At 37.5% G+C, this 14,397-nt stretch overlaps 1 protein-coding gene across 2 annotated transcripts in view; it reads right to left on the bottom strand.

Annotated features, from left to right (window-relative positions):
- LOC120535914 (beta-galactosidase-1-like protein 2) overlaps window positions 1-14,397 on the bottom strand; it is a 108,809-nt gene that overhangs the window by 23,747 nt on the left and 70,665 nt on the right. The window contains exons 10-12 of one of the 2 annotated variants that reach the window (XM_039764094.1): window positions 7,437-7,574; window positions 3,581-3,661; window positions 3,369-3,475 (exon numbers count right to left, since the gene is read on the bottom strand). In XM_039764094.1, the coding sequence (XP_039620028.1) occupies window positions 3,369-3,475; window positions 3,581-3,661; window positions 7,437-7,574 (326 nt within the window). The remainder of the gene's footprint in view (window positions 1-3,368; window positions 3,476-3,580; window positions 3,662-7,436; window positions 7,575-14,397) is intronic. The other variant, XM_039764095.1, reaches the window with a different exon arrangement.

Raw genomic sequence — 14,397 nt, 5'->3', positions numbered from 1 at the left:
AAAAATCTAAGCTTTTTGTTATTTGTTAACTAATGTTCTCATTTGTCTTTTATCTTGTTTGATCTGAACTTTGAAAGTGTTCTCAAAGAAAAATAAAATGAAACCACTTTCTTTTGGTAAACTAACATATACAAAGGGATTTAAGAATGTTAAGTTATTATATAATCAAGTATTTGAGCAGCTTGAGTAAAAATCAACATAACAGTTCTCAAATTCCAGAAACATGGTGTAGTAAATACAGTTTTCATTTCCATCATGATCCTTTTAAGGTAGCCCAAAAAGTAACAGCCACACTCATTTATTAAAAAAAAAAAAAGAAGTCTGGATTAGGATTAACTGTTACAGCAAAATGAGTGGCAGACAAGGTGGAAAGGGCAGAATTTAAATTATCAAGTGTTTTGTCATTTATTGTACATTCACAAGAAAGCCTCTGCTATTAAGAAAACATTGATAAGAAAATACATGGATGCTGAGGGATTGATTTGCTGTGGGAATAACTCTATGCACCTAACATATGACAAATGACAGGGTTCTCTGCTTTTAATTCAACACATGACCAATCTGTGGCACAGTGTTATGCAAGTGTTTTATTATGTACATACCTGACATTAATGTAACAAGAAAAAAACAATCTTAATCTAATGATGCAAAATAAGTAAAAGCATTACACTTTCATGATTTTAAACTTTCTTTTAATTAATTCATCGTAGAATCAATCTTCACCTAGTGCTTCCACGAGCAACAAGGTGGTACATGACAGTATTAGAAATTGACACTGAGGCTCAGCTCAGTAAAAAGTCGGCTTATTCTCTTTTTTTCTGTATTTGCAGTAAGTTTGCTCTGGACTCTTCAGCTTTCCTTCAACATCCCTAAAGCTGAAGTCACATTAGCGGTTGGGTATGTGAGATTTACTGACTGCAGTTGCTGATCTCGTCGCTCTATTTTATGTTACTGAAAATCGGTGGGCATATAAAATTTAGTGACTATCACATCCATGCTTGTCCCTTTTTTCTGACAGCCAATTGAGTACTAACTGACACAGCCTGTGCTTTATAAAGGGTTCACTTCTATGACAAGTTCAGTCACAATCTAGGCCCTTTTTTCATTCTGTCATGGTACATAAAACATGAGACATCAGGTAGATGAGCTTCTCTTGTTTGTGAGGTCCAATACATTCCTTACTCCTTGTTGGTACATTCTATACTTTGTACCTTCAGATGAGCATTCACTGGCTCTCAGCTCTCATGGATGCAGAGCTCATCCCAGCGACTAAAGATAAAATCCTATCTATTTGATTTTTTCGGTGTGTATTGTGGACTAGTTGGTGAGAAATGCTGGGAATATCAGATTAGTTGACTACCCTTCATAGGCAGATTTGACTCCTGTTTTGTACCTGTTGCTGCCTGGATACACTCTGACTCCCATGACTTTAAATTGGACTAAGAGACTGAGTAAGTGGACAGGTAGGTAAACATCCTTTCTTTATGCAAATCCAAACAACACAACAATTTTCAAAATGCTTCACAATATTTTGTTAAACTAATTGTTAGTTAAGTCTACAAAAATCAACTGTTTGAGAAAGAAATAAAAGGTTTGTGGTAGAAGGTGTGGGTGTTGGGAGTTTTCTTTTAAGCAACAGCCTTTATTCAGCCTTTGCCCAGTCAGACACAGGTAGATATCGGTATCTCATATTAGGAAACACAAGCATGTCCACAATCATCAGAAGTAAAGCATTCTGGCTTGTACACAGCAGCTTTTCTTGGCTATAGTTGTGCACACTGAACAGCTATAGGTGCAAAAAGTTAATTTTATTTGTTTTCTGATTTTGTATTTAAAACCAAGTTACAATGGGTATCTTGATTTGAGCAAAAAATTAATCCATCCATCCATCCATTATCCAACCTGCTATAATGCAGCATTTATTTTATAGTCACATCATATTAACTTCCTAAAATAATAATAATAATAATTAATTATGTTCAGTAGGTGTACATCACACACATAAACACAGAAGTTATGAAAAAATAACAGCATTTATTAGGTAGTATTACTCACTGAACATTTCTGTTGTAAGAAATTAGTTTGTTATGGTTTGCTGCAAATTCAACTGAACTGTGATGTCCTCTTCCTGTGGCTAGCTTGGGAGGTTAAGGGTCTGCTTGCTGAGAGCCTTAAGGATTGTTGGTGGATGGACTGTGGCTATCAAACTGAGATGTCTGACATGGCTAACTGTAGTCCACAGTCTACATGATTCTAGCACATGATAGTAAAATGGCTGAAGATATTCACAAAAAACAGGTGAGAGTCCTAACTGGCCTGCGCAAAAAATCAACCCCGAGAAGCCTGACGTTAGGAAACTGGGAGGCTTTGGCTTACAATGCCCTAAAATATATAAAGAATATGAAAAAAATCAACTAACTAATTAATGACATTGATATAGTGCTTTTCTCACTACTCACTTTACCTAGACTCAGAGGAACCATTTCCACACCCACCAATGTGTATCACACACCTGGATGATGCAATGGCAACCATCATTGTGTCAGTAAGCTCACCACACATTAGCTAATAGGTGGAGAAGGAGTGACAGAGACAGATAGCCAGTTAGGGAAAGGGAATGATTAGGGGGTCCAGAATGGCCAGGCTGTGGTGAGCATTTTCAAAAGATGCCCAGAAATCTTTAATGACTAGGACATCAGTTTTACACTTCATCTGAAGGACACCTCAATTTTTACGGCACAGCGTTCCAATCACTGCACTAGGGCATTGGGATCCACACACAGACTACGGGGTAAGTGCCCCCCGATGGCCTCAACAATACCTTTTCCAGCTGCCACTCAAGTACTGGCCAGGCCTGAACATGATTAGCTTCAGATGAATTACTTATTCACAATCGCAGGTGGTATGGATGCTGCCACACATTACCTTACACCTGTACAATGAAAATATCTGGAAATTTCGTAACAGTATTGCATGTTTTTATTATTAGCTAAAGGATTCAAAAATGACTGTATACATTTGAATGGTATGTAGCTGCAGATGAAAATATGTCTGGTGGAAAAGAATAAGCATACATATCAAGAGGCACTTAGGGCTAAATGTGGACATTAACTAGTCATTTGCTAATATGGAGCTCAACTATCCCATCTTTATTTCAAACGGATAAAAGGCACACAAAAGGATTTCTTTTTATCACTTTAGGGTATCCAAACACTAACTTGTTTTGAAATAGCTATAAATATATTTCTATATCTACGCACCACCATTCACCTTATATGTTATATATTGAGATTTAAATTATCTATGCTAAGCTCCCATCCCAGAAAACATATTAAGACATATAAAGCATTTGTAGTGGCTGTACTTACCTCTTCAGTAAACTTCAAAGCCTCCCACAAGGTGATATATTGATATACAGTTGAAATATCATAGTTCATCTTTGGGTATAAACCAGGCATATCTGGTAAACCTTCCCCTATAAGACAGAGAGAGCCATTAGATCCTTGTTTTGTTAGCTGTTTTGTTATTAGAAAAAACTAATAATAAAAAATGTTTTACTAGAATAAAATCCTATTTTTACCATGATAGCGACTAAAGATATCCCTTAGAAGAGTGTACTTTGTTGTATAATCCCCTCCTTCAGATAAAGGCGCATCATAATCTTAAAGACAAACACAATTATTAAAACATCTGATGTTTATTTTTATATAACATACTTTAGAATAAGTATCATTTTGCACAGAGATAGATGTAAACATCGTGAAAACTAAAATATATAATTACATAAACTGCTAGCATTATAACCACACAATAAAGGGTTATGATATTAACTGAAAAAAAAAAAAAAAAAAACATCTTACTATACACACCAAAGTTGGTGAAACAAATTTATACCTACTGTTAGTGAATCCTACAGTATCAAAAGCTTTCCCGGCACAGGAATTTTTTTCAGGGACTTTTTAGAAACTCAGGAACTTTTGTAACATTCCCACTGCAGGAACTTGGTCATTTTAGTTCCTATGACCTTTTTTAGCTTCTACTCCAAGGTATGTACTTTTCGTTCAACAGGCACTATCAAGGGTGGTGCTTGGGCAATGAATTGAGCTGACTGGTTTACCACAAGCACTGATGCCATCTTGCAAATTTGCTAATAGTTTGGACTTTGGAGAGACTTTGGAGAGTTACTGGTGAAAATGGAGTGCTGCACTTCACACTGAATCACTCTTTATAGCCACCTCCTGTGCCGTGCACTGCATTGAAGCAGTGATCTCCTCAGTGAAGTCCAGTTCACACCGCATCATTCTTCTTCGCACATCACATATAGGTTACAGTTCCTATTATACGGTGGGAACATAATAGACTAAAATGACCAGAAACCGCAACACAAGTGGTCCAAGGTCTACATCGTACAACAACTCATTGGTTTCTGAAAACAAGGTTTCAGCCATGGAACATTGCCTAAAGTCTATACCAGTAGGGTGCACTGGAACACCACAACTGCCTGTCTGTTATCATAGCAATTAGAAATGATTCTCAAATAATCAATTATCATTTAAAATCTCTAATTAAGAATAAGCTAAGGGAGCTAAGGGAGTTTACCAGTATGACACTGAAGGAATGGCTGATGAAAATGAGGCATTGTAGTCATATGTGAAAAACAAATTAAAAATCAACATTAATATTGTCTTGGCTAATGGTATACATACACACACGCTATATTTTATATATATTCCATATATACATTATTCAATATAAAACTTAGAACATAATCAAGTTTCCCATTAACAGCTGTGAAAAGGTAAGGAGACAGAAAGATATGTGTTACCCCGTACCAGACTAACAGCTAGTAAGATACAGTAGCACTTTATTAGGTTAGTAAAATTCTAGAACCTGTCTAAGTCAAACAAATACAGATAAAGCTTACTCTCTTTACTCATATACGTTCACTCAAAATACATTTAAAATGATTAAGATTTTGTACATACAGTATATAGTTTCAGTTATGGTGTGATTTTTTTATTGTGTAGGTTCTGTTTTGAAGGTTTTCAGATAATTCTGATTTATTTTTTTATTCCTATCTCATTCCTTATTTACTGTATTCAATAACTGTAATTGCATTTTCAAGCTGTTAAACAGGGTTGGTTTCAGTTTTTCAGCAAATGCTCCCCACAACAATAAACTGGATTAAGAGAGTTTAACGATTTCTATCCATCAATCCATTATCCAACCTGTTATATCCTAACTACAGGGTCACGGGGGTCTGCTGGAGCCAATCCCAGCCAACACAGGGCGCAAGGCAGGAAACAAACCCCAGGAAGGGCGCCAACCCACCGCAGAGTTTAATGATTTGTGGACAGATATTATTTTTGTTATATTCCTGTGACTGGACAAGAGATAATTGCTATAGATGGCGAAGTATCAAACAGACATCATTAAGGAAGTATGTTATTAAGTGCTAATGTAACAGATGGTAGCATGGTTAAGAGGGAGGAGAACAAAGCAAGCAGCTTTTGCACTTACAACCCAAGTGTAAGGGTGCATTTTTAGGCTTAGCAGTAAAGAAGAGAAGAAGATTGATAAGGCCTGAACAACAAACTCTATTCATAACATGAAAGTGGAATCTCTAGAGCCAATATGTGTAAACAGGCGTGGGTGATGTAGAAGTAATTATTATTGTCTAGCAACAGGAAGCAGAAGGAGAGACAATGGGTCAACTAATGCCAAGGCATGAGAAAATCCTAACAGGTGAATTGTTTTCCTCATATACTATAAATAAATTAGGTAAAGGTGATCTAAAAATTAACAGTTTACTGTTGGACTGTACTTTGGCAACACTTCTACAAAACAATTTGATAACATTTAATAAAAAATAATAATCAGTAGCTATGTTATCTGTCAAAAAAGGTAATAGAATACATTTAAAAATATTTGCTATCGATTGATTTATAAGTACTGTTAATGATAGACCTATATATGTTTGTTGGCTATACAGGTGTGTCTCAATCTGTCTTGGCCAGTGCATTAACTCTCAATCCTGTTTGCATAAAGTCTGCGCCTCACATTTTTCACTTTCTTGCCTCTTGTCTACTTTATACTTTCTTGCAATGGAAAGGGATGCGAGCTGCACTGCGTTAGTATTTAGCAACCCAATGATGCTTGACATATTTTTTCACATTGTTGCTGTTTAAATGCTCCATTTTAACTCCTTTTTTGTAAAAAATAAAAAAAAAATGTTATTCAAGAATTGAACTGAGCAGCCTTTCTCAATATTCTCATGTATGTCAACCAGTCTTGCCCAGTGCTTGACTGAGCAATCAAACCAAAACTAACCAATCAGACCAAGACCAAATTAGCCAATCACATTACTCAGATGGACCAGACACACAGAAACACACAGAAAAGTAGCATTTTATTATATACTAGCCATGTGCGCCCAACTATGTTGCGCGTATTAAAGTTGTCTGTGAAGGGCTCCCTGTTTAACGTGGCTGCCAGTCGTGAACTGGGCTCTTCGTAGCACAGCATTATTTTTATAAGGGAAACAAAATTACAAAAGAAAACCCTTGGACATTGATTCGATAGGAACGGCCTACTCGGAATCACTGTCCAAATCGTAATTATGTGGTGGTGTAGGAGCATTTCTGCTTCTGTCCATTCACAGTCCGTCTCGTTTTCACGACGCTGTTGTTTCCTCTCACGATGTCTTCTCAACCTTTCTCCAACCTCGCAGGTTGTTTTGTGGCAATCCAAAGAGTAAGGCAATATACACGGAGAAATGGTTATAAAAGGGGGACACATAGGTATCCAGGCTCTTTAAAGCATAAATAGGGATCACTTCACTGACATGTGAGCAAGCCATGGTACAACTGTGAGACGCGCAGCACTCGCCGGCTACAACATAACAATAATAATTTCCAGAACATGCTGTTACGTTGTCATTCATTTTACCCACTGTCTTTCTTTCATTCATATGTTACGCAGGCACGTAACTTTTATTTTCGGCAATCTTATTCTCTAACCAGGCCTCAGGAGCTAACCAGCATAACACTGTCCACCACCCCTTTCGTTATTCCGGCACATTGTTGACATCCGTGAGTAACAACAACGTACTAAACTGGAAGGTGGTCTACGCATGCGTGGAATTCGCAAACAAACAAAGATCAAGATCTAAATGAAGATCTCTTTAGTTAATTTAAAGCACAACAATTTGTTTAGATTGAATGTCTGTGTTTTGAGGTGTGACTGGAGAACTAGTCTTCAGTAGTATAAGCCTGGAGGAGATTCTTAATGCAATGCCTATGTTTTAGCTGTCTCGCTACTGCCATCTAGTGCTTCTTCTTCTAATTCATTCGCGAACAAACAAAGCTCAAGATCCAAATGAAGATTATATATAGAGATTAGATACTGGTCACCAAAAAATCTAAAACGATTCTTACCATAACTGGTGATGTCAGCCATGTACATGTTAGACTGTAGGGCGCCGTTCATGAAGCCAAAGTTGGTACCTCCATGGAACATGTAAAGATTGATGGACATTCCTTTCTTAAGGATTTCCATGACAACATTTGCCATCTCTGGTGGAAGAAAAAAAAGATTTTACTTAAGATTTCTTAGACATGGTTGACACTGAAATAAAAACTGCTAAGCTTCACCACAAAGTACAAAACTGGACACATTTTAAAGCATAGTTTCTTCAAGCTTGTAAAGGTCCAAATCCAACAAACAATTTCTGAGGCAAATTTCCTGCATGCAGCTCGGCAAAGCACAACAGAATGAACAACCACTTCAGTGATTTTTGCAGGAATGCACTTTTTAAAAGGAAACTTCTTGTGTGTGTTACCACAAAACACATAAAGAAGACTGGCTTTAAAATAGTGGGTTGTCTGTACATGTGCCCCCTGCCTCTTACACATCAGCAGAATGGTTAGCTGTGCTGCCAGGTCACATGATTAACGGGCTTGCCTTAGAAAAAATATTAAGAACCTCTAGAGGGATGGAATCTTAAGAAAGGAAGTAAGTATAATGTGCTGTATAATTTCATGCATCACATTTGATTAATTAGTAAATATGAGCTGGACTACACTCATCTGAACAGCACTGAAAAAAATGCAGTGTGAAGTGATAATAGAAAGAACATAAGCAGTTTAAAAATTTTTTATTTTGATCCCAGGTGTGGGAATTGGAAAAAGTCTTAACAGATGATTGGGTTTAAATAACTGTTTTTATTAAACAAAGGACCTCACAGAGTCAAGCAAAGAAAACGTACCATACACTGGTGTGCTTTAAGACCAGAGGTAGAAGAAAAGCAGAAAAATAAGAAGGATGTAGACACTTTGTCAATACTAGTGAACGCTTACTTTACAGAATGAGACTTGTTCTCAGGTCTTGTTTTGCACTTTTGTTTTCTTCATCCCTCATCGCTCACCATTACAATCCCACTCATCTACACTGTAAACACTGCTGACTACACCAAGTGCTCTGTTGCAGAAAAACTCTCTAGTCAATACATTTGCACTATGCTAACTGCAGGTGGTCTGCTGTGAACCTCTGATATCTGGAAGTGGAGTGTTTCCTGTTGATGTCCGCTGAGCTCTACCTGTCTGACTCAGCACCCAACTTCTGTGCAGCACTGCCACTGCAGCACCAAAACTAGTACTAGGTTTCACCCATGAAGCAGATCAGGTACAGTCATGGCCGAAATTATCGGCACCCCTGGATTTTTCCCAGAAAATGCACCATTTCTCCCAGAAAATTGTTGCAATTAAAAATGTTTTGGTATTCCAAGTGTTTATTTCCTTTATGTGCATTGGAACAACACAAAAAAACACAGAAAAAGCCAAATCTGACATCATTTCACACACAACTCAAAAACCAGGCTGGAGAATATTATTGACACCCTCAACTTAATATTTGGTTGCACGCCCTTTGGAAAAAATAATTGAAATCGAGCGCTTCTATAACCATCAACAAGCTTGTTAACACCTCTCAACTGGAATTTCCGACCACTCTTCTTTTGCAAACTGTTCAAGGTCTCTCAGATTTGAAGGGCACCTTTTCCCAACAGCAATTTTGTGATCTATCCATAAGTGTTCAATTGGATTTAGATCCGGACTCACTGCTGGTCACTTCAGAACTCTCCAGTGCTTTGTCTTCAACCATTTCTGTGTGCTCTTAGAGGTATGTTTGGGGTCATTGTCCTGCTGGAACACCCATGACCTCTGATGCAGACCCAGCTTTCTGACACTGGGCCCTACATTGCGCCCCAATATCTTTTGGTAGTGTTCAGATTTCATGATGCCTTGCACACAGTCAAGACATCCAGTGCCAGAGGCAGCAAAACATCCCTAAAACATCTTAGAACCTCCACCATGTTTGACTATAGGTACTGTGTTCTTTTCTTCATAGGCCTCATTCCATTTTCTGTAAACAGTAGAATGATGAGCTTTACCAAAAAGCTCTACCTTGGTCTCATCTGTCCACAAGACATTCACCCAGAACGATTTTGGCTTCCTCAAGTACATTTTGGCAAACTCCAGTCTGGCTTTTTTATGTTTCTGTGTCGACAGTGGGGTCCTCCTGGCTCTCCTGCCATAGCGTTTCACTTCGTTCAGATGTCGACAGATAGTTCGAGCTGACACTGTTGCACCCTGAGTCTGCAGAACAGCTTGAATATGTTTTGAAGTTGATTGGGGCTGTTTATCCACCATTCGGACTATCCTTCATTGCAGTCTTTTATCAATTTTTCTCTTCCGTCCACGTCCAGGGAGATTAGCTACAGTGCCATGTGTTGTGAACTTCTTGATTATGATGCGCACAGTGGACAAAGGTACATGAAGATTTTTTGTTCTCAAGTCCTCAAACAATTCTCTGCTCTTCTTTCTGTTCTCCATGCTTAGAGTGACACACAACAGAAAGGCTGAGTAGGGCTGTTCGATATAACGATATATATCGGATGACAATACGAAAACGTCTATCGCTGCACATTACGCTATCGTTTGTTTTGTGGTGTCGCAAAATAAACTATTATGGCAATATTTTTTTCATTGTTTTGATGGCCACCACGTGGATGCAGACACACTAGCATGGCTGATGAAGACGAGGCAACACCAGGTAGCTCCACACAGAAGGACCTTGTTCCTAAATGAGGGGCTACCTCTGTAGTATGGAGATGGTTTGGATTTGAAGAGTCTGACACGGACCAGAAAACGGTACTGTGCAAATTATGCTGCAAACCGATCGCTACCACAGACACCAACACGACAAACCTCTTCTACCACCTCCGCAAAAAGCACGTGAGCGAGCATGCAGAGAGTTTACAACTGAGAGGCAGGCCACGTAGGATATTACAGTTGTAAAGGTACTATTTAAACGAGCATGTTAAAAGCTTGGAAGATTAATTGCTACCAAAACAATTTGCTTAAGGCATAATTTTCCCTGCAGCGTTTGCTGTCAGCGTTAATCTTGTTAAAATTACTGTAGCGTCTTCCAGATGTAATGACGATCCGAGACGGTCACTTGGTTAGTTCCCTCTTTATTAAACACAAACAAAAAAAATGGTTGCTGTTGGCCACAACCACGCCGAACAGACAGCAATCCAAAAACAAACTCTCTTAGCTAGGGGCAACAAGATCGTCGTCCACTCCTCCTTTTTCACAGCGCTTCCCCTCCACGCCGCCTCGGCTCCACCCCCCATCCCTCCGGAACCTCCTTTACCTTCCACTCTATTACAGTCCATCAGAAATAACAGGGACAACAGAATAAATAAATGAGAGGGATGTAAATCACAGAACACAAACTGCAGAACAGAATGCTACATTACGTTTACGCCACAACTACATTAAAACGGCAAATCTCCGTTAACGAGTTATCGCGGATCGCCCTGTGCTTGGGGCTGGACGGCATCAACACGTTAGCACCAGCGATCAGCTGTAACTCATTAACGGAGATTTGCCACACAACGATGTGCAAATTAACATTTTACTAGAATGTAGCCTAAAAAATATTATATTTAATATTATATATTTAATATATTTTTGTCGTAAGCCTTATTGCTGCTACAGTTTGAAGTACAATGTTTACATTTGGTTTTGACAGTTAATGTTAGACTTGTATTTATTTTGTTTTAAGGGTTTATTGGCCTTAAATAGTTTAGTTGTTAGTGCTTTGATCCTTTTATATTTAATATATGTTGTGAGAGTTATTGCTGCTACAGTTCACATTTTGTTTATGTCAGGCATTTTATATAGCAGTATTTTATATTGGGCCTTTAGTAATTTGTTTTTGAAAAGTGTTTTATATTTGATACATTAACATTTTATGTTTACATTCTAAGTCAAACATTTGCTCAAATGTTCTAAATAAAAGAACAGAAATAATTACAAGTTGAGTACTTCTTATTTTTGATTTTTTTAATTTAAATGAAAAAAAGGAGTGGTGATTATATAAACTATTCACTGAATACAAAGAAAATGTACTATATCGTGATATCGGGATATGAAATGAAATATCAGGATATAAGATTTTGGTCACATCGCACAGCCCTAAGGCTGAGTCAACTTTTCTCCATTTTAACTGGCTTCAGGTGTGATTGCTATATTACCAGCACCTGTTTCTTGCCACAGATGAGTTCAAACGAGCATCATATGCTTGAAATAAAACGATTTATCAACAATTTTGAAAAGGTGCCAATAATTGTGTCCGGCCTATTTTTGAAGTTCTGTGTGACATGATGTTAGATTTGGCTTTTTTTCTCTGTTTTTTTGTGTTGTTCCAATGCACATAAAGGAAATAAACATGTGTATACCAAAACATTTGTAATTGCAACAATTTTCTGGGAGAAATGGTGCATTTTCTGGGAAAATTCCAGGGGTGCCAATAATTTCGGCCATGATTGTATTTCCTGGGGTTGCTGTAATACTCATTAAATGGGCTTGTGATAGCCACAGAAAGATTACATTCCCTCCTGTAAATGTATGGGAATGGTAACATAATCACCTGTTTCTCACAAAACTGAATTCTTGTGAATGGTATTAGTGATTTTGTCCAAGCTTTTGATGTTTTGAACAAAAAATCTACACTTTACAATTTTTCATTTTTTCAATTTTTGACTGAAACTAATAAAATTGAAAAGATCAATAGTTTTTCAAATCTTGTCTATTTTAAAAGATGTTTAAAATTTCTAGGGTGGCAAAAAAAACTGTCCATAGCTGAGTGGTTACAGTATACAAACTCATTTAAATCTGTAATGCCCAGTAAGTTGATCACAGTGCAGAGTATTCAATATTGAGGTACATCCGAGAAGTTCAAATTCCTTTTTGAAAATTTGATTAATTAAATTGAAATGACAGCTTTAATATGTGTTCTCATTTACTTTTTATGAACATATAGAAAAAAAACAGAATGACAGAAAATGTATCTAGTCTTACTGGATTCCTGTATCACATAAACAACTTACAGGCAATACTGCTTCACCATTCTTTGGCTCAACTTACAAACTGTATGTGAATCAGCATTTTCCTAGGTAAGGCATTTTTAACTCCAAAAACCAGTCAAACTTGATTGATGACCATCTCAGCATCTGCATGAGGCCTACCAATATTTGTTACCACTCTTAACACAAAAGGCTGGCAGACACTCTGTTTCAAATCATGACAAACAACAGGGGGAATCGTGGCTTATTATGTACTTATAGCTGGACAGAAATTAAATAATTTAATGTTAATACAGTGGTACCTTGAGCTACGAGTGCCCCAACTAGGTTGATTTTTTGCCTTGAGTTACAAGCCAAAGTTCAAGATACTACAGACGCAGCAACATACGGAAGTTCTGATTGATATCGCAGAGGAGCCAGAGGCGAAGGAGGGTATCTCGTCAAGTGAGATAAAGGAAGTGTTGGCAATGTGGGAAAAAACTTTTGCACTTTATTTAAAAAAAATTTTCTACTGGTCATGCAGCAGCACTATTTAATGACACTTGCTTAACTCATTTCAGAAACATTCTATAGGGGAGGAAGAAACAAAGCTCCTTGGACAGGTTTCCATTGAAACGCCCTGCGAATGAAAATGACGAAAGCGTGGCAAAAAAAGAAAAAGACTAATGAAGAAGAAAATTAACTTAAGCAAAAGTGAAGTGAAAGAACAAAATAATACAATATGCTAATCGGCTCCGCCAACATCTGTTTATTTCTTTAGATTCTCTTTTATGTATTAGGATTTATTTTGTTTGTATACAATATTTGTTCATTATAAATACATTTTTCTTATGTTGAAAACATCTCTCTATTATAAAAAAAAAAATCCTGTGGGAGGGAATGACTAGGAGACGATACATGATCTTCACGTTAAGATTACGGAAGACAAATAAAAGACACGCGAGACGAAAGAGAATGGCCACGAAGCGTCACACGTGGATATAGAACATGAGATTCTTGCAAGACACGCTCTACTTACAACCAATATTACAGGGGTCTCAGTGCATATAAAGCGTACAAAGGACAATATGTTATAAATGAAACGCTGACAACTAAAAGATTGCATTAGCGCAAACAAAAGGAAATTAATCATCAGGACGAGGTGTAATTGAAAAAATAGCAGGACAAAGCGAGGTCAGAAATAGAAGGCAAAGAGCAGAAAACCAAGCCTTTTCGCATTCACATCATTTAATGCACAAAATGTAGATTTACACAATAATGGACCATACGCTATGAGAATCTGTGGTCCCGCAACAGTTAAAACAACAACAAGTTTAATTTCAAAGAAAACACAATTCGGTCAATTCGAGCATCACAACACGAGCCGCAGAGACACGAAGTGGCAAAAAGGAGAGAGACTGTACAGGCTTTAAAATGATCGAAGGGCAGCGTGACAGCAGCTGTCCCCCCCTTCACAACGCGAGCAGCGTTATACGTCCTGCAAGAAAGAGATTTAACCACAGCTGGGGCCGGAAATAAAGGACAAGTATTGTTTTTACAAAAGTTTTTAAAGTAAAAGTGAAAATAATGCATGTGTAACAATTCCCATGAAAATAACAATCTCTTTAAATTGTATATCCGGTAAACCAAACACAGGGGTGGGCGAGTGAAGTGAGCAGGGGGCAGAACCCCCTAGTTTAACAAAAAATTGGGGTGGTTTTTTGGGGGGCTGGCATGAATTAATCTCATTTCAATTAATTTCAATGGGGAAAACTGATTTGAGATACGAGCATTTTGACTTACGAGCTCAGTCACGAAATAAATTAAACTTGTATCTCAAGGTACCACTGTATTACTTTTAAGTCTTTCCAGCCTGTACAGAATGAGAAACTGTGTCTTAAAACCTGATAGACACACCACGCAAATGTCCATGAAAGAAAATAAACCACTATATGTGGAAAAATTAATACATGTCCAGAAATTGTGCA

Source organism: Polypterus senegalus, chromosome 9 (genome assembly GCF_016835505.1).
Source record: "Polypterus senegalus isolate Bchr_013 chromosome 9, ASM1683550v1, whole genome shotgun sequence".
In the NCBI taxonomy this organism is placed as follows: Eukaryota; Metazoa; Chordata; class Cladistia; order Polypteriformes; family Polypteridae; genus Polypterus; species Polypterus senegalus.
This window is presented reverse-complemented; position numbering and strand designations above follow the sequence as displayed.